Source organism: Hemicordylus capensis, chromosome 1 (genome assembly GCF_027244095.1).
Source record: "Hemicordylus capensis ecotype Gifberg chromosome 1, rHemCap1.1.pri, whole genome shotgun sequence".
Taxonomy (NCBI): Eukaryota; Metazoa; Chordata; class Lepidosauria; order Squamata; family Cordylidae; genus Hemicordylus; species Hemicordylus capensis.
In genome coordinates, this window is record NC_069657.1 from 100,341,385 (window position 1) to 100,365,517 (window position 24,133).

Consider the following 24,133-nt stretch of genomic DNA (forward strand, 5'->3'; position numbering starts at 1 on the left):
CTAATGTTCTCCACTATGCAAAAAGTGAAACTTGAAGAAATGGGCACAGCCATTGAACAAGCCGGTACAATGGAAATAGGTTTAACCATTTCCTCCCTCTCCTTTTCCTTTGTACAACTTTGTGAGAGCTTAATGGCTTTAAGAGGGGTTTGGATAACTTCATGGAGGAGAGTCAACCGCTACTAGTCGGAGGGCTAGAGGCCACCTCCAGCCTCAAAGGCAGGATGCCTCGGAGTACCAGTTGCAGGGGAGTAACAAGAGGAGAGAGGGCATGCCCTCAACTCCTGGCTGTAGGCTTCCAGCGGCATCTGGTGGGCCACTGTGTGAAACAGGATGCTGGACTAGATGGGTGTTGGGCCCGATCCAGCAGGGCTGTTCTTATGTACTTAATTCCTACAATGCACTGGCCTTTTCATCACATTAGAATGTCTTTAACTATATAATGAACCATGCATGATCCTATATGACAGTTTTAATTTTGGCCGGAAGAGGCCTCATAAATAGGCAGAAGGCACTTTTTAGCTTCTTTGGGTGAAGCTTCCAAGAGGAGATATCCATCACTCCCTTAGGTAACTTCCATCATCTCTCTTACTGTAACTAGCAAGGCTGGATTAAAGTGGTAGGAGAGGCCCAAAACAAAGCCGGCCTCCCCTCCCCCCCAACAAACTGCCCTGTTTTACAAAAACTGTAGTGGTCGAGAGAGGGCTCTCCACAACAGGATTTGTCCAAACCACTCTGCTTTCTGAGGTAAGGTAAAGGAAAGTGTGCCATCGAGTTGATTTTGACTCCTGGAGCCCACTGAGCCCTGTGGTTTTCTTTTGGTAGAATACAGGAGGGGTTTACCATGGCCTCCTCCCGTGCACGATGAGATGATGCCTTTCAGCATCTTCCTAGATTGCTGCTGCCCGATATACGTAGGTGTTCTCCATAGTCTGGGAAACATACTAGCAGGGATTCAAACCAGCAACCTTCTGTTTTTAGTAAAGCATTTCCCCACTGCTCCACTTAAGGTGACTTTGGACCATCTTGGACTTATGCACTCCAACCCTGCAAACACTAAAGGCCAGTTTATATTATGGACTCAAGTGACAAACCTTTTCCTGGCCTGCATCATTTAAATGCTCCCCCATCTAAAAATATTCTGCAGACAGGAAAGTAGCATGTCAAGGAGAAAAGTAAAACCCAGCATGCTTCCTGACACACTATATTTCTATGTGCAGGGGGAAGCTTCTACTTTCGTTTGCATGAAGGTTTCAAGCGGGTGAAGAATATTCAAGCACCTCAGCCTGAAAGGATGAAATCCAGGAAAAGCTTTACTGACTTCAGCACAGTTGTGTTGAGCTTCTGCCACTTGGTCCATACCTCAAAAGTCGTTTATTGTTCCTAGCAGATGAAAATTACCATTGCAAACTTTGTAAGGTGTGGGGTTTATCAGCTAAAAAGCAAATACACATTACTAGTTTTAATATAGTAGAATCCGTCTAGGCTCCCCCACCCACCCACTGTGTTCATAAAAAGCACACACTCAACACGGTCCCAGGTCCAATCCAGGCAGGGCTGGTAAATATGCTCATGTTTGTTCTGAAACCCTGGAATGCCTGCTGCCAGACATCGTAGATAATGCTGAGCTGTATCAATCAACAGTCTGACTCAGTAGAAGGCAACTCCTATTCCTATGTTCAACAACCCCCAACATTTAATTGATGAAAATAAGGACAGGCTTGCTATCTATCACAATGCAAGTAAATTTGATTTTAAATGTGATTTTAATCTTTTGTTTTTAGTTGTCGATTTATTGTTATAGTTTCATACCATTATAAACTGCCATGAGATGCTTGTTTTTAGTGATATGTAGCAATAGCACTTACATTTATATACCGCTCTATAGCTGGAAGCTCTCTAAGCGGTTTACAATGATTTTAGCATATTGCCCCCCAACATTCTGGGTACTCATTTTACCGACCTCGGAAGGATGGAAGGCTGAGTCAACCTTGAGCCCCTGGTCAGGATCGAACTTGTAACCTTCTGGTTACAGGGCGGCAGTTTTACCACTGCGCCACCAGGGGCTCATATAAATGTGCTAAAAATAAATAAATAATGCCAGATCAAAAGTTAGAGGTTGCAAACTTTTTTTTTAAAAAAAGGCAAAATATATAAATCATGTACAGATTGTCTGCTTTCTATAAGCTTGCAGTGGGACAAAATATCCACTAACTCTTAAATACAAACTTCATACATAAATGATATATTGTGCTGCTGCTATACGTACAGAGCAAATTAAAGTAGCTACTAAAGTAGCCATAAACTAACCAGAGATATTTTGGGGTAGATAACTGTTTTCTCATGTCTTTTACTGTGTAAACGCTTTGAGACCTTTTTGTTGTTGTTGTTGAGATATACACATATGAATATTATGCACAAACTAGTTTCCCATAATCCACATTTCAGAGTTTCTCCCCTCTGTTTCTTTTTTTGCAGGGGGAAGGAAAGTGGGGATCTGTCATTTTTAAATATATGTGTGGTGATGAGGCACACAGAAAGGGCTGATATCCTACTATGTACCCCTGCTAACTGGGCAAAGAGGCGCCTTTTTAACATGGTGATTCTTTTTATTTGGCAGGGGGAGAGTAACTGGCCCTATCCACCCCCAGCACAGTACCTCCAGTGACTGTTGCTGGTGTGTTTCTTTTTAGATTTGTGAGCCCTATGGGGACAGGGATCCATCTTTCTTATTTACTTACTTACTTCTTTCTCTATGTAAACTGCTTTGGAAACCTTTGTTGAAAAGCAGTATATAAACATGTGCTGTTGATGTATACAGCAGGGCTTTTGTTTAATGAGCAACCAAAGACAGAATGTACCGTTGCTGCCCCCCTAAAAGTGCAGTTCTAAAAGAACATTTGTGCATTTCAAAAATTCAAGTCTTATTATGTATGATGTAAAATGTGACTGATGATAATGAGAAAAATAGGGAGTAGTAGTCTCACTGAAGTTTCCAGTGAGAAAAATTAAGTAGCTTTTCTAGAACCCAGACTCTGGACAAGTATACCTAGTGGTAGAGCCAGGGAGCAGAGGCCCATGTTCTGCCTTGTCCCTGGTGGCCCCGCTGAGGGCGCGCTGCATGTGCCAGTGAAACACCTTGCGTGTGATGTCACACCCACATGGGTGTGGCCCAGTCTCTGGAGGGCCAGCACAAGCCCTCCAGACTTCATTCTGTAGGGGAAGAATGGCAGTTCAGTCCCCAAATAGCAATGCAGAACCAGTCTGGCGAAAAAGCAGCAAAGCAAGAGATCTTGAGACAGTTCTTTAGTACTGAAGAACTACAAGGATTCATTTAAAGAAAAGTGTACAAACAAATGTGGAAACGCCTGCAGCTTATTTCAGCTGTAGCTCGTGGCTGAAGAGAGAGACCAAAGAAAACAACCTTCTCTGGAGAGACAAAATGGAGACTAACACGGGAAGAACAGAGAGGGGAGGACTCCAGCACTTTTATCCATGACCCTAACCCACCCACCCCCAGTGGTCACTATGAGACATTGCAGCTGAGAGCTGATGCTGCCAGGGTCCTAGCTCCAACACATTTCCAACCAGCATTTGCTGGCTGCATGCATTTATTTCTCTTTCTTTCCCTCGCTGGAGGGAGAAGACGTGAAATAAATGCATACAGCCAGCAAACGCTGGTTGGGAATGAGCTGTGGAGGGCTTGCACGGCCCTTCTGTCGTTCATGGCTGGGTTCTTGGAATGCTTCCACTCAATGGTGGCTCCACTCCGAGTATTCTAATTTCTCCTCTCCCTGTCTGCCAAAGACTCCCTGCAGACGTCACTGGTACTCTCAACAGAGTCTTCACCAATGAATCAAATATTCTTCTGCTACACTACTGTCCAGTTCCAAGTTTTGATTATTTTCTCCACTCTGTGTAAGCTCCAAATGTCAAGGAATGTGTCACTCTAGGCAACAAAGTATGTATGCACAGACAAGGAAAATATGTAGGTGTGTATTGTAGTGGTGCATGCTACATACATGAATTACATGCACATACCACTGTGTGTAATTTTCAGGTGAATGGGAAAATAGGGACATGTTGAAAGATATGCCATTTCAATTGTCATCCTTTGATTGGGATATATGGATATTTATCACTGTAATTATGTAGTTTCTCTGAATATTTAGCATTTCTAACTCAATTTTGGCCTTTGAACATATGAACTGCTATTTAGCTGATGTTTTTAGCAGAACGTAGTATACGTGTGTGTCACAATAGGAATTATACTAAGCTATGGATATTTGGTGAAATAAACTGGCAGAGATACTTACTGCAATGGAAACATGTCTTGTGGAAACTCCTGCCATTGCACTGGATTTCCTCAGCATGATAAACTGTCTTATTACAGGCACCACATTTGGCTCCGCCTCCCCAGTTTGGCATCTTCGAAACTTTCAATTGCCTCAAAATGCCACCTTTGAACACAAAAGGAAATTGGGCAGAGTTATGAGGTTGTGGTTTTTTTTAATAGTATGCTATAAATATAAGTCCCCCGCAACCTATATTGTACCAGTACATTTTAAAAGTGTGGCCCTCCATTCTTCAGCTATGTATTACCAGACACAATGAAACTGAAAGAAAGGATGAGGTTGCTTGGTAATGCAAAGATGTCCTGATTTTCCCAGCAGACGTAAGGCTCTACTAAAAGTACTACTACAACATATATAATGCTAAGTCGGGTCTGCTCAACTTCGACCCTCCTGCAGATATTTGCCTACAACTCCCATAATCCCTGGCTATTGGCCACTGTGGCTGGGGATTATGGGAATTGTAGTCCAAAAACAGCTGGGGGTGGGGGGGGCAAAGTCGAGCAAGCCTGTGCTAAGTAGATCCTCTCTTCTTCTATAAATGAGCTAAAGAAGAGTCTACAATATAGACAAGGAGTCTGCCATAGAGGAGCAGTGGCCAATATGAGGCTTTCAAGCTGTTGTTGAACTACATGTGCCTAGGGATGATAGCAGTTGTAGTCCAAAAACAGCTTGAAAGCTTCAGATTGGCCACTTCTGCTACAGAAAGTATGGCACAGAACAGCAGCTAAAATGAATGAGATCATCACCATCTCCCTTTAAAAGTTGTCCTCTGGGCAACAAAGGTACAGCAGTCTTCTCAGGTCCTGGAACAGGTGAAGCACTTAGTGTACCCTGTTGCTATAATTATTGTTTGTCCTCAGCAATTTGGCTGTGATCACACTTTATTTGTCCAACAGCACTCCTTCTGAGTGTTTGACTAGTTTACTGCATTCTCATGCCACTCCCACAGAGGTTAACTTCTGGTGAGTCCTTCCCCCCGCCCCACCTCCCACGCTATGAAGAAAGTAAATTCTGTCTCATGTTACTATGCATTAATTAATAAATATTAAGAATTCTGCCTTTGAAAAGGCAAGCTACCCAACTATTCGAGTTGTGCTCTGTTCCAGAACCATTTGTACTGCTTCAGATAATCACTAGTACACCAAACGTGCAAATCCTATAGGAATAGGGGAATACCAACAGTAGTTCTAGCAGAGAATCAGTGATAAAAGTTTCAAATTAAAAGTTATTTTAAAAGCTAAAAATTTGAGAGTTATAAAAACTAAAGAACCTATCAGATATAACCAAAGATGGAACATTAAAAAGCCTCTTTAAAAAGATGTGTTTTTAGTTGTTTTTTAAAAAACATTGAGGGAGGGGACATGGTGAAGCTCTTCAGGGAGGATGTTCCAAAGCCGAGGGGCCACAGCCGAAAAGGCCCTGTCTTGAGTCACTGCCAACCAGTTCTCTGTTAGTGATGGGGCCATGAGCAGGGCCTGAGACGATGAGTAGAGGGCCCTGGCAGGTTCATGTGGGCAAATGCGGTCCGACAGGTACCCCGGCGCCAAGCTGTGTAGAGCTTTAAAGGTCAAGACCAGCACCTTGAATCTAACCTGGAAGCTGTCCGGTAACCAATGAAACTGCTGCAGGATGGGTTAGGGTGGGAATATCTAACAGTGCTCAGACATGTCTCCCATTCAAATGTAAACCAGCATGGACCCTGTTTAGCAAAGGGGACAATTCCTGCTTGCTACCACAAGACCAGCCTGTTTGCGTATGTTATATGTTTCTCTTGGTATGTGATGTTTTATTTACTTAATAAATCTTTGTTTTTTGAACTCAACCTAATGTCTCCAGACATTTTGTTTTTTGAACTCAACCTAATGTCTCCAGATAATCTCTTGAGCTGAACTTCTTTACCACCAGAGCATAACCTGCTGTGTGAGGGTTGTAATGTTTCTCCTCATACCTCTTTACAGTCCTTTCATATGAAAGCTCATCATTTGATGCTGAAATGATTGAATGAATGTACTTCTATGAACTAGACTTTAAAACAGAAAGGTTAATGCACCATAATGCAGTTTACAGTGCAAGAGAACAGAGAAAAATGCACCCAAGTGTGTCTGCTGCAGGCAAAGGCTTCAAAGGATAATATTGGATTTGGACTAGAGTTTAAATCTTGGAAAAATTGTTCAATGTCTGTTCTACCAGCATCCAGTTCTGGATGTCACCATTTAAGAGGAAGATAGGGTCAGAGGAGGGCAATGAAGATCATCAGCAGTCTGGAAAACAAGCCCTGTGAGGCAAGGCTGAAGGAACTGTGTACATTCTTTCAGTCTGGAGAAAAGGACTGGCAGCACTCTTCACTCCACGGTCACAAAGACCTGTTTTCTGCTGCACCAGAGGACTGAACTAGAATTAAGGGAGTTATGTTGAAGAAGGGTAGAGTTAAGGTTAACATTAAGCGGTGTTTAATGATAAGAGAAGTTTCAAGTTTCACAATACAACCAGTTACTTGGGGAGCAGGGGAGGCTTCCCGCATTTGAGGTGTTCAAGCAGAGACTGGAAAGCTGTCTTGAGATGCCCTCAAGCTCTGAATTTCCTGCACTGAGCGAGAGATTAGATGACACAAAAGTCCCCCTCCAATTCTGTGAGTCTATTATACTAAGACGCAAGTGCAAAGAGTTGCATCTAATTACTCAACCTTCTTATTCTTATCCAAAGTCTGTGGGTGATTGAAGTATTTAAATACGGATATCACCACACAATTGCCCCCTTTCCCCTCCTTCTGGCATTTCGAACGTTGGCCTTGGCCATGCAATCTTACTCTGGTGAAGTGGATAATTCGTAAGGATCTCCTGAGCCCCGTATGTTGTTTGTATTCATCCCTATAGGGTGCAGTCCCTAGCACTGAGAGTTCATTGTGAGTTCTGGCCCCTCAGAATTAGCCCCTCCTGCTAATTGGTTCACCTGTCTTCAACCCTGTCAGAACAAATGTAAATGGCAATGGAAGAAGTTGCCTAGGCCTGTGCTGGCAGAATATACTCCCATTGACCCAAAGAATAGCACATCCACTGTGAAAACCTATATTTTTATTGTACCAATTACTTCTTAAGTTAGGTGGCAGGATGGAGGACTTCAAGTCTAGACACTTGTTTCATTTTCTGATGTAACTGGTGCTTTCAGAAGATTCAGAAAAAAAGAAGACAAATAAAAACCTCAGTGGGTAAAGAAGTGCAGAGGGATATAAGAAATGCAGAGGGATATAAGCACAGTTAGCCGGCAGGTGGAGGCTAGTGGCAAAGGTAGAACCAGAATACAGAACTCAGGTGTGGCAACCTTGAACACAGTGTCCTCCTCTCTGGCCCATACTTCAGATGTGCCACAGGACAGAAGCAACTTGCTTTGCTCACTGTGCTTTCTAGACATCTCTGAATCACGTTTCCTAGAATGATCATAATGTTAACTTGACAGTATATTAGCACATCACATTATTATTTTATCAGGTTGTTCTGAACTTCTGGCTCAGCCCTTCTTGGCAGGCCCGTCACTTTCTTATTATAGTTCCTTCAAAGATAGCTCTGTTCAGTTTGTCCCAGTGATACAACAAAATCACAACTGAGATATTCTGAACAAAGTCAAAGGAATCCAATATTAAAAGAATCTTCAACTTCTCCTCTAATAAAAGTACCAGCTATATCACAAAAAAGAGAGGTGAAAATGGTTTCAGATAAAAAGGTAAGTCTATCCTGATTCCAAGTTTAAAATAGGATGGACTTGTCTAGTAGCCAAGCGTTAGTTGCCACAGGACTAGTTGTGCTAGATGTGAAGCTGCATTACACTGGACCTAGAAGGTGGACCTTCTAGCCCAGTACAGGATTATTGGACCTTGTTACTGGAAGCCCCAACATCCGCAGCTGCATGAATCCGCAGTTGGGAAATTGACACCCAACATTGGTATACATGATTTTTAAAAGGTTTTAAACTGTGTATCTGCAGTTCCTAGGTGGCTGGAAATGACTTCTGAGCAAATTTCTGCAAATTTTGTGGCGCAGAGCCATTTTGCGACTTGGGGAGGGATTCCTGAAATATTTTGCTGGAAAATAATGCAATTGTGACTTTGGGGGGGCATTGCTGAACTGCTGGAGACCCACAGAGCGTGGCATGGCACTTTCTTTCTCTTATTTCTTCAGCTTTTAGACATTTTTAGCCATTTGTTTTAGCCTCCAGGAACCTAACCCCCCCCCATCACGTCAATGCGTCGTTATCTGCGGTTTTGCTACCTTTTGCTTCAGCCGAGAATGGAACCCCCATGGATAACGCGGTCTGCCTAGTACTAGCTAGATCTATTTCAGCTTCCAGCACAGTTTTTGAACCAAAACAGCTTTTGTTGCCCTGTTGATAACTTTTAAAAAAAAATGTTTATATCCTGCTCTTCCGCCAAGGAGCTCAGAGTGGTGTACATGGTTATGTTTATCCTCACAACAACCCTGTGGGGTAGGTTAGGCTGAGAGATACATGACTGGCCCAGAGCCACCCAGTGAGCTTCATGGACAAATGGGGATTTAAACTTGGGGTCTTCCCGGTCCTAGTCCAACACTTTGCTGCAGGGAGATAGAATGGGTGACCCTGGAATTTCTGGAAGCACTCATAATAATGAGGGATAATAAACTGAAGCTAAGTCCAGATAAGGCAGAAGTACTGATGGTAGAGAGATCTGACTATGGAGGTGAGATTGAGCCCATACTGCATGGAGCTGCACTACCTTTTAAGTGTATTTATTTCTTGTTTACACAGTCAGACAGGTGTTATTGACTGGTTTGTTTTATCCAGACATCGAGTCCTTCCCAAGGACCTGGGATGGCTGAATTTTATTATCAATACTGTTGGTTGTTTAGATATCGTCACAAAATAGAGGCTGTTCCCAATAAAGTTGCTTTTTGTAACTGGCTGATGGTGATTTCTGTGGCCCCTATGGTGTTGAGGTGCTCTTCAAGTTGTTTTGGAACTGCACCTAGGGTGCCAATTACCACTGGGATTATTTTGGTCTTTTTCTGCCACAGCCTTTCAATTTCAATTTGTAGATCTTTGTATTTGGTGATTTTTTCTATTTCTTTTTCTTCTATTCTGCTATCCCCTGTATTGCTATGTTGATTATTTTAACTTGTTTTTCTTTCTTCTCGACTACAGTGATATCTGGTGTATTGTGTGGCAGATGTTTGTCTGTTTGTAGTCAGAAGTCCCATAATATTTTTGCATCTTCATTTTCGACAACTTTTTCAATTGTATGGTCCCACCAATTTTTGGCTACAGCTTGTGTTTTTTGCAGATGTTCCAGTGTATCTTCCCTGCTACCTTGTCATGCCTTTGTTTGTAGTCAGTCTGTGCGATCTTTTTACAACAGCTGATTAGGTGGTCCACTGTTTCATCTGCTTCTCTACAAAGGTGGCACTTGCTGTTTTTGTTGACTTTTCTACTTTTGCTCTTAATGCATTTGTTCTTAGTGCCTATTCTTGTGCAGCCAGTATTAAACCCTCTGTTTCTTTCTTCAAGTTGCCATTCTTAAGCCATTGCCAGGTCTTGGTGATGTCTGATTTTCCACTTATATTGTGCAAATATTGAACATGCAGTGGCTTATGTTTCCATTTTTCTGCTCAGTTCTTGACTTGCTCTTTCTTGTAGGCCTGCTTTGTTTCATTGGTGTTTAATAGTTTCTCATTATTGACCATTTGAAGTGCATCTTCTTTACTGTCCTTGATATATTCTGTAAGGCCTCTTTTCTCCTCCTCTACTGTTTGATGGACTTGCAGCATTCCACTTCCACCTCAGCTGATTAATTATTATAATTATTATTTTATTATTTTATTTGATTTCTATACCACCCTTCCAGAAATGGCTCAGGGCAGTTTACACAGAGAAATAATAAATAAGATGGATCTCTGTCCCCAAAGGGCTCACAATCTAAAAAGAAACACAAGATAGACACCAGCAACAGTCACTGGAGGCACTGCGCTGGGGGTAGATAGGGCCAGTTACTCTCCCCCTGCTAAATAAAGAGAATCACCACGTTAAAAGGTGCCTCTTTGCCAAGTTAGTAGGGGTTGGAAGCTGGGGATGCTCCTTGATCCAGTTCTGCTGTTGGATGCTCAGGTGGCATATGTAGCTTGTAACGCCTTTCTCCAGTGCAATGACCTGGCCCTGTTTTTTCCTTTCTGATGTCAGGAGTCAATTACAGGGAGCATGTAATGCCCTTCGTTATCTTTATAATCCTAAATGGTTAAGGACCTGTACACTAAGATCTTTGTGGGGGGTGGCCCTACTCTGGTTCCCACCACCACCAGAAATGTGATTAGTGAGGATCTGGGAGAGGCCCTTTTCAGTGGTGGTGCCTCTGCTGTGAAACTCCCTGATCCTGCATGCTCAGCAAGTCCCATTATTAGCCATCTTTTGCTAGCTCATTTAAAAATCACTTTTTAGGACAACTTTTTAGCTGTGGTTGATTCACTTATTTGGCTGTTTGTTTTATTTTATTTATTTATTTTATTTTTATACCGCCCTTCCAAAATGCCTCAGGGCGGTTTTTATATATGCCTGATCTGTGTTTGGTTTTGCTGCTTGATCTCTTTTTGTTGTCTGTGCTATTTTATTGTTTTTAATTTATTCCAGTTTATTTTATTGTTGATCCTTGTCCCTGTCCATTGCCTTGAGCACAGCTATGTAGAAAATATATAAATTTAATACACTTATAATACTTTAGTAATATTCAGGCTTGATCACCACAATGTGTTATCCATGGGGCTGCCTTTGAAAAATGTTCAAAAGCTTCAGATGGTGGTTTTATGATAGGAACATATTTATGAGATTTGTTTAAACTGTCTTGAATGTCAACTATGGCAGAAAGGGATCACATATTTAAGAAAAATAATATATACATAATAGCTGATAACAGCTTTCCAAGGGCTTTTCCTGCTTCCTGAGAGCCTTTTAACTGATTAAGATTAAACCCAGGATCTTCAGAACGCAAAGTATGTATTGTACCATAGGACTGTGACTCAGCAGTAGTTGCGACTGGATTAGCCAAGTATAAGGTGCCTCAGACAGGGTATTTTTGGTTTTAGCCAAGCAAAGGATACCTATGTGGCTACAACTACAGTTTGTTGTGGTTACTGAGATAGATTTTTTTTAAGGTCTCTGAATCTGAGGGAGGTTGGCAAAGTTCTTCAGCAAACCCTCTTCTTATGCTGGACTCTTACAAACGGCTATAGCTTTGGAAGGCAGCCTTGCTTTTGATGCTATTTATAGTAATATTGCCACACTTTTTCCATGCTTTTCATCGCCACTGAATGAAAGGCCAGTGAGCTATCTCAAAGCAGAAAAGGCTGCAGCTGGCTAGCTTTGTGCACAGGTGGAAGTGTAGCAAGATCCATAAGAGTCTAAAGAACCCACAGAGGAAACCAACCTGACATGTCTTCCCAGAAATCACTTCTTGCATCACACTTTTTCTTGTTCCACCCTTCTCAGCATACCCACCTGGGGCAATAGTTAACCATGGGCAATCAATCAGATGGTTAAATAATTGGTGATAAATTCTTGCCCAGCCACAGAAGGTTGGAGATAGGCCTACAGTTTGATCCAATGCAGGCTTCTTCAGAAGACATCTAATGTTTGCCTCCTTAAGACAGGAGGCATCCTGCCCTCTCTCAGAGAAGCATTTATAATACCTACCAGGCCCTCTACAACAAGCACCCTGCCAGATAATATAAGCCATGTTGGACAAGGGTCAAGAGGACAGGTGGCAGGCCGCACTGCTCCAAGCAGCTTGTTCACATTCTCAGGAGTCACAAACTGAAACTGATCCAGTCTTACCACATAAGAGGAGTTGCTAGACACCTCTGCACCAGACACTGCAGTAATTGTGGGGTCTGAGTCTAAGTTGGCCTGAATATGAGAGATTTTGTCCACCAAAAAACTCATTAAAAGCATCACAGCAGATAACTGATGGTTGTCAATTATCAGCATATTTTGTTGTTGTTTTGGGTCAAAAACAAGCACTTGAAGGGTCACAAACCCAGTATGGGACCCAGGTGGGCAAGAAGTGTCACTGTTTTCCATGTCATTTCCCTGCCAGTAATCACCCTGAAGCAGAAATCACTATTTTCGAGGCAAAGAGTACTTCAGGGAGATTATTTCCAGGGTGAAAAAAAGGCATGGGATGTGATCCTCCTCTCCACCTGCTGAGGTCCTTGCCAGTTTCTTCCCCACAGCACACAGCTAGTTTTGACCAAAGAAAAATAAACAGGCCTCTAAAACACACATGCTTGGCACTCAGTGAGAGTTGCCATATGGATTCATCCCAAATATGGGAAATTAGAGTCCCATTTACCAAATGGTAGCTTGGTATATAACCACTTGGTAAGCCTGTTGTCTGCATTTTCTTATCATTCCCCTGCATCTGTAGAATTCTGATTCCTGTGTGGAAGTGTAAATTCTCCTCACTATTTGGCAGGGTGATGCAAACAACAGACTTAACAAGTGGTAACATGCTCATCACGAGAAATAAATGGTGGTCAAACTGATTCAGAGCAAAGAGAATATTTGTATTTAAATTGTTTCTATATCCACTGCAGTGTATAAAATTCCACATTGAAGTTTCTTCTGCCATGACAATGCAGTGCTAGGAAACGTCTCACCTGTTAATTCTTGCCTGATATATCTGCCTGTTAAAAGACACAGAGCCTCTCTGCTTAGAAAGAAAGCAACTTTAAACAGTAGTCAGAAATGTGCTGTCAGCACATGTACCTGGTAATAAAACTGTTAAATGTTATTTCCATTTCAAATCTGGTAACTGTTACACAGGCCTTGAGGTTAGACTACCATGATAGTCTCTCTGAGGGTAAACCTTTATGACTATAAAAGGAACAATTAATGCATATGTTCTTTTTAGATTGTGTCTTTCTTCGGGGACTGGACTTAATTCTTCATAAAGCACCATGCAAAAAGATGGTGCTATGTAAATAAAATAAAATAAAAAATCAATGTGACCCAAGTGTTCAACTGAGTCTGGTGGAATTTACTTCCAAGTAAGTGGTTCAGGCTTTCAGCTTATTCTGCATCACAGCTGAAACATCCAGTAAGACTAACAATGGAAGTCCATCAATCAGACTAGGGACACTGATATATGTGTGTGTGGTGTTATAGAATCGGTTAAGCTCCATAAAGATAAGACGACCTTCAGGTATTGCTAACCTGTAAGAATGAGGTCTTCCAGATTTGACAAGGTAACTCCATTAATAGTAGCACATGCCTTTGTTCCTTCATACAAATGTTGCACAAAAGATGGTAAAATCGATGCCCCCTGATTCCAGTCCCCAAACAAATATTATTAGGAATCCTATTGACATACAGAGAGCAATTGTTTTTGCATTACAAAAGTTCTATTACTAACTATAAATTGGTTAAGCTCCATTAATTGTCAAATTTACAGCCAGAATAGGAGCAGAATGAAACACTAACAGATTTGTGTTTGATAGGAGGGGCTGAAAAACTTGATTCCGTTTAAAAATTAACATCATCTGATGATAGAAGTTTAAAATCTGCATGTTATAAAATTATTTTTGCTTCCAAACTATTACTACTACTACTAGTAGTAGTAGTAGTGATGATGATGATAATAGCAGTAGTATTACCACCAGTATTAGGAGAAACAAACATTTTGATTAACAGCAAAGGTCAACACTGATTATCACATACATTGCCTTGGATAAGTGTTATATTTTAAAAAAATTATTCAGAACTTTTAGCAAGAGCGTCATTTTCTGATATAATGAACACCAATATCACACTGTGCTAAAACAGCTTAGGACATTTTCCCTGGAAGGAAAACATGAAGAAAAATCATTCGCCTGAAAGTAACCCATAAAATATTAAGCAACAAATTAAGAATCTAACTCATACAAGAGCATACTTCCAGGAATTTATAATACAAAATACAGACTCTTTATGGTCTGTTGCACTACCTTGAATTGTATATACACTTAATTATAGGAATATCATTTCTCTTTATGAAAACAGAACATAATATGCTCCTTAGTACATGAATATCGCAGTTAGAGCCACTTTTCAATCAATACCTACCAGAAGAAGTGTTATCTTCCTATAGCTTGTTGAAGTGTCTGAGCCTGGTGGGCTTGGTAGTCTTTAAATACTTCCAAGTAGTTTCTAGCATTGGTTGGAAAGGACGAGGGGACAAGAACAGAGTGTGTGTGTTGGGAGAAGAGTACGTGAGCAATTCACTATCAGGTGTCTTAAAATAACTTGTGACAAAGCCTTGGATTGAGCACCAGTTATGAGCAAGTTACAGAACAATGCGGGCCCCCAGATGCCCTCTGAAGTGCAGTTGCCTAGATATGAAGAAATGAAATAAATCAATAAGTCATAGGATGTGTATTGCGTTAGAAGTCAATTATGACTAAATCTTTAAAAATAAATGTAAAAGGCAGAAATGGACAAACTGCTTAACTATGCAAGAGGCTACAACATGAGGCCTATGGCCTTGATAAATTACTTTTAATTTAGAATATACTTTATGTAAATGTAAGTCATCCAAAGAAACAAGAACTGCAATTCCAGAAAGCTACAACATTAAGTAAAATAGCAGTTCAGTTTGTCAGCTGTTAGCCTTAGAGTTGGCGTTTTTCAGTCTTGCTCTATGTCAGGTCCTTTTTTTAGCTCAAACAACAACAGCAATTAATAATTAATAATAATAAACTTTGTTAGTCACCCCATAACAAATGGTTCTCTAGGCGGCTCTAAAAATGGCCTGTGTTCTCTTTCCTTTATCTTGAAAGACAAAAGAAACAGTATGGATCTGGTGAAAGGTCCCAATTTCTTTTACTTCTAGTAGGAAACTTGATTTACAATGGCTAGAATAAATCTAGCAAAAAATATGAAAATCAGCAGTGGCATGTTCAATTAAAGAGTGTTTAAGGAGATTAGGACCTCAAGTTTATGAAGAAACTGGCTGCTCTGAAGTACCCAGAGACAGGTTCCTTTGGCAAAAATATGGGAATCACTCACGCAGAGTCAGAATCTATATATATATAATTCTCCTGGGTGTGCCTTGGAATGTGTGTCCCAGCGCCCAGCTGATTGGCTGGGCGGCGGACAGGCCTGATTGGCTGAGGCACACCCAGGAGGATTGGTTGCCGTGGCAGCGGCAGGCCTGGCCACAGAGGCCAGAGGCAGCGGCAGGCCCAGCCCAGCTGCGGAGACAAGGCCCAGGAGGGAAGGGAAGTGGGGGGCAGAAGTTGCAGTGGGAAGGAGAGGCGGCTGGGCCTGGAAGTGGAGACTGAGGCAGAAGGTGGCGGGGAAGAGGTAACCACCGGCCCCAAAGAGCGCACAGATGCTCTGTGCGGGGTCGGCTAGTGGGCTTTAAAAGGTGTGAAACTTTAGCACACATATTGTTATAGACTGTGGCTGAATTCAGACGTAGCACGAAACCAGAGTTAAACGGGATAAAGGTTGGAAGCGGAACTCCAGTACGTCTGAATGTGTGCAACCACAGTTTCGCGCCAAAAGTGCCCTGTGGTTTGGCTCATCAAACTGCAATTTGAACCTGTGGTTTGCAATAAGGTTTGCCACTGAGACTTCTGGTTTGGCTGCCAAAGTGTTACGTCCAAACCACCATAAACATGGTTCATTCTGTTTTTGAAATCTCAGTCATAGAGATGGTGGCGCAGACCTGCCCAGGATCACCCCACTCCATGCCTGCAGCGTTTCTTGCTGGCTGCCTCTCTGAGCACCAGCCCTGCCCCTCCTGTCAACTAGCCAGCAATGCAGTAGCCAGGCAACAGGGATGCCACCACATCCCATCTTAAGCTTGTCAGCCTGTCAAATGGCAAAGTCACCCAGGGGCATTCCCCCTTCCCATTCTGTCCCTTGCTTGCCCCACCTGGTACGCAAGAGGGAAAGGGAATGGGAGAACAGAATTGACATTAAAGAGCTTCGCTCCCCAAGAATAAAGCACAAATTATGTATGTTCACAAACACTCCAGGTGGCAACAGAAGCAGGGCACCACATCGCAGAGCTGGGACAGGAAAATATGGCTGTTGGGGGCGGGGGGGGGGGGTAACCAGGGTTGGGTTTAAAAGGCAGCCCCAACCAGGGATTCTTGAGCAGCCAATTTCTATCCCCCACCCACACAAAAAAGGTTAGGGAAGAGGGGGTCCAGCCCCTTCCTCTTGGGGGTACCTGTGTGGTCTCTAGGCTTACTCATGAGAATGGCTTACTCATGAGAATGGCCAGGCAGAAGGATCAGCATTACCATCACTGAGAAGGCAGATTCTTCATATATGATGATGATGGATGACAACCCAGGGCAGACTGTGCTCGCTCAACAGAGCACCAGGCCATGGGGACACCACCTGACAACTCATTAGAAGAACCACCTGTGGGGACAGGGGTGTCTACCACAATCTCTAAGATGTGTGATGACAAAACAACCCTTCCTCCCATGGACAGCTCTCTCACAAGAGTATCAGGCTATTGGGGCTCTATATTAAGCCATGTTGCTCTATGGAGGAAAGTTGCGGGGACGGGTACCTCGGCAACTGCTCTCTCTGTCTTGGTGATTGCTGCCAAGTAAGTGTCAAAGAGTGCGCCCCCTGTCAGCGGACAGGTGCAACTCTGCTTGTGCCCTGAAATGGTGACCCCGCTCTCCGGGGCTTGCTGGAAATCGGGGCTCCCCTCTCCTTTCATTCCCTGCGCCAGCAGACCTGCATATGGCGCAATAGCAATAGCACTTACATTTATATACCGCTTTATAGCCGGAGCTCTCTAAGCGGTTTACAATGATTTAGCATATTGCCCCCAACATTCTGGGTACTCATTTTACCGACCTCGGAGGAATGGAAGGCTGAGTCAACCTTGAGCCCCTGGTCAGGATCGAACTTGTAACCTTCTGGTTACAGGGCGGCAGTTTTAACACTGCGCCACCAGGGGCGCAGCAATGCCAGACCAAGCCTAGAAATTTTGAATGGGAGTAAGGATCTGCCCCCACACCTAGTGTCGATCCACACACGTGGCCAGGCTCTGATATGTGGAATGTCAAAATCCCCTTTGGGTTCCCAGGGGAGGGGAGGTTGCAGTGCAAACGTTCTATCTTTTACCAGAGAAAGTGGGGGACTCATGCAAGTAGGGCCCCTTTTTTTGAGTTAGCTCAACTTGTGAGCACACAGTCTAATGGAAGACCTAGGGCTTACAACCCTATGGTCCTCCACAGTAGACTGGCCCTCTCGTGAGAGCAATAACCCACTGGCAGCAAGCTGCCAGGTGAGCAGGAGTGTGATTTAGTCGGCATGCACTGTTTTGCTGAGGTGATCCCTCACAAGAGCATCCTAGGTCATGGTGGGATAGACCCCTACAGGATCCTTTGCCCACCCTTATATACATATCTCCTCCTAGGAAGTTGCCATGTTCCCTTCCCTTTAGGAATTCATGGCAATTCCTGAATAGCAGGGAAATATTGTGCTTGTGCAGGACTATTTTTGTGCAGGGCTCTCAGAAGGGCAATGGTGCCATTGCTGTCAGAAACAGCGCTGGCATGGCATGGCTTGGCATGGCATTTAAAAGGATTTAAGGACACGTGGACCACTCTAAAAATGTACGCTCGGCACGACCCCTTCAAGATTGTGGCCAACCACATCCACTCTGCTGACGTGCTGACACTTTGCCCACAGCACAGTCTGGCCATGGAGCTTGCTGGGATCAACCCCTCTCCTGGAAATGGAGGTTGCTGGACTGTGGTTGGACAAATGTCCTCAATAAGATTTACAGTTTAAAACTGAAACTGCGGATTTGCCATCCTCATTTCACATTATATGTGAATGCTCTCTTACTGATGTCTCTCAAACCTAGTGGGTTTTTTTGTTGGTTGTTTTTTTTTTTAAATGAAAGCACAGGTTCTAAGTAACTTTGTTTTAAAAACCTGCTCTTGTCCCTTTTATCTAGCATGTCCAGTTTACCACCCCAATTTCTTGTTCATTGGCTCCCACTGCTTCTGGACTACCTGTAAATACCTTCCAGTTCTTGCCTGAACAGCAGAGATACTCTGTGCTTATATTTTGGTCCATCCTTCTGAGATCTAGCTCGGTTACTACTTTGTCTGCTCTAAAATGTCCTTGCTAGAGATCTTCACTTTCCCCTCCCTGCTCCCTAATACACTTTGGGTTAGACCAGTGATTCTCAAACTTGGGTCCTCAGGTGTTATTGGACTTCAACTCCTATAATCCCCAACCAAAGGCCACTGAGGCTGGGGATTATGGGAGTTGAAGTCCAATAACACCTGAGGACCCAAGTTTGAGAATCCCTGGGTCAGACCCTTGGTTTTTATCTTTAGCTCCTGAACCATATTTTTGGATGAGTCTTTGGCTTACGTTTTTTGGATTTTCTCCATTGATTTTATGGGATCTTTTAAAAGCCTTGCTTAAATTAGGAGATAACCTGATTTTGTCACTGCATACTGCCTTCCCTTTCAGGACTAGCAGTCAATGGATTTTATTTTATTTATTTAAAATATGTATACCTCACCCCTCCAGTGCACTACTGCTTGGGGTGGCTCACAACAATAAAATAAATACAAGACCCAATAAAAGTAATAAAATTAATGAAGAAGTTAAAAGTCAGGTTAAAACTACACTCATTATTAGGTTCAAATTAAAAGTTATTTTAAAAGCTAAAAACTGAAAAGTATAAAATGCTAAAGAACCTACCAGATATAACAAAAAATGGAACATTAAAAAGCCTCCTTAAAAAGGTGCGTTTTAAGACATTTTTAAAAAATGCTGAGGGAGGGAGCATGGCAAAGTTTTTCAGGGAGGGTGTTCCAAAGCTGAGGGGCCACAATTGAAAAGGCCCTCTCAAGTCACCGCCAACCGGATCTCTGTTAGTGGCAGGGCCATGAGCAGGACCTGAGACAATGAGTGGAGGGCCCTGGCAGATTCATATGGGCAAACGCGGATGGACAGGTACCCTGGCCCCAAGTCGTGTAGAGCTCGAAAGGTCAAGACAAGCACCTTGTATCTAGCCCAGAAGTGGACTGGTAACCAATGAAGCTGCCGCAGGATGGGTGTGATACTCATGAAACAACTTGCACTCACGAGCATCCTTGCAGCAGCATTCTGAACCAGCTGAAGCTTCCGAACAGTCTTCAAGGGCAGCCCCACATAGAGCGCATTGCAGTAGTGCAATCTGGATGTTACCAATGCATGAGTGATTGAGGTCAAGTCCGACTTCTCCAAGTAGGGTGGCAGCTGACATACAAGCGGTAGTTAGTAAAAGGCGCTTCTGCACACCACCGCCACCTGCACCTCCAAGGACAATGTCAGGTCCAGAAGCACCCCCCAAGCTGCGGACTTTGTCTTTTGGAGGGAGTGTGACCCCATTTTGCCATTTGCTTGTGGCCAAACATTTTTGATGGCCACTTGTGCATAGGTTTATTGTTGTAAGCATATGTAGATGACCTCCAGGTACATTGTTCCAGACTTTACAATCTTCTTCAGAGGCTCTGCTCTGAGTGCCTCTGCCAAATGGCGAAGTGAGTGGCTACTAGGGAGAGGGCCTTTTCTGTGGTTGCACCCCGTTTATGGAACACCTCTCCAGTGATGTTTGCCTGGCACCTACTTTGTTCTTTTAGACACCAGGTAAAGACCTTTCTGTTCACTCAAGCCTTTTAAATTTGATTTTTAAAACTGACTTTAAAAAATGTTTTAAAATTGTTTTGTACTGAATAAGTTGATGTTGGCGATGCTATGTGCATATTAACTTCCAAACGGTTCTTTCCACCAAGACCTCTTTATTAGTGCAAAAAATAAAATATAATTCACTAGAGGTTGCAGGTTAAAAGCAAAACAGTTTCAGTGTAAAATACAACTTCAATTGCTAATACAGAATGAATGTCTCGGCAGTTCTTAAATTCCTTTCTGTGAGATAAGCAATAGGTGGAGGAGCAAAGAGGAAAAGAAACATCTCAGCTGCAGAGAAAAGAATAATTAACATAGCTTCCATCGTTCAAAGAGAAATGAGTTTCATAGCTAGAACCATCTCCTCCTTAACATTTATATCTGGTTTTGTACTGTATTTTGTATTTTGGGGGGTATGCTGCAATTTCATGTGTTTTATATGTTTTTATTCAATTATTTAATGTTGTGTTGTGAGCCGCCCAGAGAACAATTTGTTATGGGGCAGCTAACAAAATTTATTATTATAACTGCCCTGAGCCACTTTAGGAAGAGTGATGTATAAATCAAATGAATAAAATAATAATTATTCGACAAAACCACACAGTAATTGTCCGCCCATTGAGATCATCTGCAGTTGCCACCGGCTCGTCCGGTGGCTACTCAGGGTTGGTCCTTCTCCATTGCTGCCCTGAGGCTTTGGAACACCCTTCCTGCTGAAATAAGAGCCTCCCCATCTTTTACAACTTTTTAAAGGGCAGTCAAGACGCATTTGTTCACCCAGGCTTTTAATTAGATACTGTTTTAATTGTGTTTTAACAGTTTTAACTTTTTAATTTTAATTGTTGAAATGTTTTAATCTTTTGTTGGCTGTTTTTATTGTTTTGTAAACCGCCCAGAGAACTTGCGTTTTGGGTGGTACAGAAAAGTATTAAATAAAATAAATAATAAAAATAAAATAATTGTTACCAGGAAACTAACAGCATATTTGTTACATAGTACTACTACATGTTTTCCCACCTTAACACTCAATCAGGTAGCCAGCAATGCAGGATACTGTCACTGCAGTATTCAAGAAAAAGAAATCCATTAGAGTCACTGGAATAACTGGTTTATAACATACTCCATAGACTCTGTTCATTTCAATCTAAGTTGGAAATACAGGCTTACTCTGCATCAAATTAATCACAGCAGCTGCATCAATTTCTTTAAAAATTGCTGGTTGTGCAAGATGGAGTTATTTGGACTAACCGAACGTGCAGCGACTATGAATGTCAGTCAGATGTTTGAAACATGGAGTGAGCATTAATATCAAAGAGAGCTTCACAAAGCAGGCAACTGAATCAGGTAATCAGGTCATGTTTAAGGCAGGTGGGGAAAAGCACAGCAAGTCTGAAATGCAAATCACCAAAGTAATAAAATATATGTGTAGGAAAGAAATTACAAAAATGTAGTCTACAAAAGGAACATGAACCACACAGTCTCCAAGAATTTAAAGAGAGAAAAATATAGAATTGTTTCAGAAGCAAAGAAAACTACTTCACACCAGCAGAACAGCATGTAGCACTGCTTTTTCCCAATACTAAACATCATTGTTATGGTTTGTTATACTGTTAAAGTAGTTTCCCATAGAAAATATTTTAAAGAGAACTTACAGGAGTAGAAGTGGGTAGAGTTAAGAGAACAAAGTAAAAATGCAGGAGCCAGGGGCGTAGCTACAATAGGGCAAGGGGAGACAGTTGTCTGGGAGCCCACAGCCTGGGGGGGGCCCTCAGAGGCAAGTCACATGACCGACTCCCCCAGCCGAGCACCCGCCCGGGCTTCCTTCAGTTGTATTCATCCTCCGAAACGGATGTGGATGTTAAGACCTGGAGCGACCAGAACAGCAGGTCTTTCTCTAGGACCATTAAAGGACTTGCATCCTCCACCATTTACAAAACCTTTTAAAAGATAATTTAGGGTGATGTTTTATTGTGGCACGTGTGTGTGTGTGTGTGTGTGTGTATAATTTTACTCTGCTTTTTGTTACCACTATTCAGCCTCATTTAAGATTTCTTTACTTCATGAGCTGAGCTTCAGTGGGGGGGGGGCATTTTAAAATCTTGTCTCTGGGCCCACTCCCACCTTGCTACGCCCCTGGCAGGAGCTTTCAGAGAGTAAAGCAATACAACTGGAGAGAGTAGACAAAAACACAACATGGCATAATATTATTTGTGGTGTGACTGAAGGTGCAAAGGGTAGAAAGCAAATTTCATAAAAATATGTTTTGGCAAAATTATGCCTTGATAAACTATCTATAGCCACCTACTGGGGAAATGACTTGATTATTTCACATAATGGGGAAATGACTTGATTATAAAGCCAGAGGTTGCCAGTTCAAATCCCCACTGGTATATTTCCCAGACTATGGGAAACGCCTATATTGGGCAGCAGCGATATAGGAAGATGCTGAAAGGCATCATCTTATACTACATGGGAGGAGGCAATGGTAAACCCCTCCTGTATTCGACCAAAGAAAAACCACAGGCTCTGTGGTTGCCAGGAGTTGAAACCGACTAGACGGCACACTTTACCTTTATCTATCTTTTACTATCTTTTGCCTCTAATACTGAACAAGTAGAAGTCATTGAAACACCATGCTGCTTTCTAGTGAGAGGTTTGGGATACAGACGGAGCTTCCTTTTCAGTCTATTTTCTTCTTAAAAAGGCAGATTACTTATGTTAGTATTTTGGAAGGTCAGGCTTTTATTAGACACTTTCACAGCATAATCCTAAGCAAGCTTATTTAGAAGAAAGTTTCACTAGCTACTACGATTTACTCTGAAATAGGTGTGCTGAAGAACACAGACTAAGGCCTGGTTCAAACGCTAAGTCAGGTGATTTTGGGAAGTTGTGTGAACTCACAAAAATCCCTCCAGCCCAGCTTGTTCAAAGCAGGGTAATCCAGCTTTCCTACCTTTTCTTAAGGCCTCTCCTACCTTGATTCTCTGATGAACCCAAGAAACACTCACCTCTTCCAGCAGGCCCTCTGTCACATGGAAACAACAGAGAGCGGAGGCTATAGGGGCTGCCATCCATGGATGTACTGCTCTGCAAAGCACACTCTATGATCCTGAAGCTGGAATGGCCGAGTCTGTCTCCCATTTCTTCATAAATAATGAGATGGCAACTGTTGATATCATGAAGCTTTCCAGTCTACTGGCAGAACAAAGCATACTGGGAAGGCATGGAGGGCCTTCAGAGGACTTTCCATGAAGGGGCAGGGCTTCAGCTGATTTCAGCAATGGACACTGCTCCTGGCTTAATGATGTTTCCTGGCCCAGGTTCTGGTTGTGTGCTGCTAATGGGGTAGATGCTCTCCAAACCACCCCCAAATGGTCATGTGAATAGGCCTCCAGTCTTCCAGTAACAACTTATAGGGAGACTGAGGTTTCCTCCTGGGCTTCTTGCTAGAAAAACTTGTTCTTGATTTTGTTGGGATATCAATAATGTAATTCCCATCCAGCAAGTCTTGTTCATTTATGTTATTGTTATAATACTGAGGAGGAGGAGGAGGAGGAGGAGAAAGGTTTCAAAAGATGTTGCGATATGAAGCCTATTGTAGCACTTTTGTCCATATTTATTGTTTTTGAAGGGCTCCCTGTAAAACTCTGATGCTTCGGTTCTAAACACCTTTGCAAGCAAGTCTACTGAAAAAAAAATAGGGCTTCCTTAAGTGAATGTTTTTAGGACTGGGAGGTAAGGCAGAATTCCAATTGCATAGATTGTGTCATAGTGACTAATTTCATACATCAAGTTAATATCAAGTCTAGAGCAAGGGACAGGTTTAATGGCCTTTCAGCTCTATCCTGAAGACCAACCAATTTAATTTATATTATCAACACTGAAAATTAAGTCTGCATCTTAGTACATAGTACGTCTCCAACAGAAAAGTGTTTCTTGGTCATGCTTCAGTGAGACAGAACCTTGGAAACTGGCATATTTATTTGTGGTAAAATGTCTTCTAAAGAGATCCTTAGTTTTAATGAAATAATCCTTCATTCTTCATATTGCCCGCCTGTCAT

At 42.4% G+C, this 24,133-nt stretch overlaps 1 protein-coding gene across 2 annotated transcripts in view; it reads right to left on the minus strand.

The window, feature by feature from the left end:
* The window catches only part of CSRP3 (cysteine and glycine rich protein 3), a 39,899-nt gene extending 25,191 nt beyond the window's left edge, over positions 1 to 14,708 (minus strand). The window contains exons 1-2 of one of the 2 annotated variants that reach the window (XM_053284557.1): positions 14,469 to 14,708; positions 4,317 to 4,460 (exon numbers count right to left, since the gene is read on the minus strand). In XM_053284557.1, coding sequence (XP_053140532.1) covers positions 4,317 to 4,428 — 112 coding nt within the window. In that variant the 5' untranslated portion in view covers positions 4,429 to 4,460; positions 14,469 to 14,708. The remainder of the gene's footprint in view (positions 1 to 4,316; positions 4,461 to 14,468) is intronic. The other variant, XM_053284556.1, reaches the window with a different exon arrangement.
* Positions 14,709 to 24,133: the final 9,425 nt, after the last annotated feature.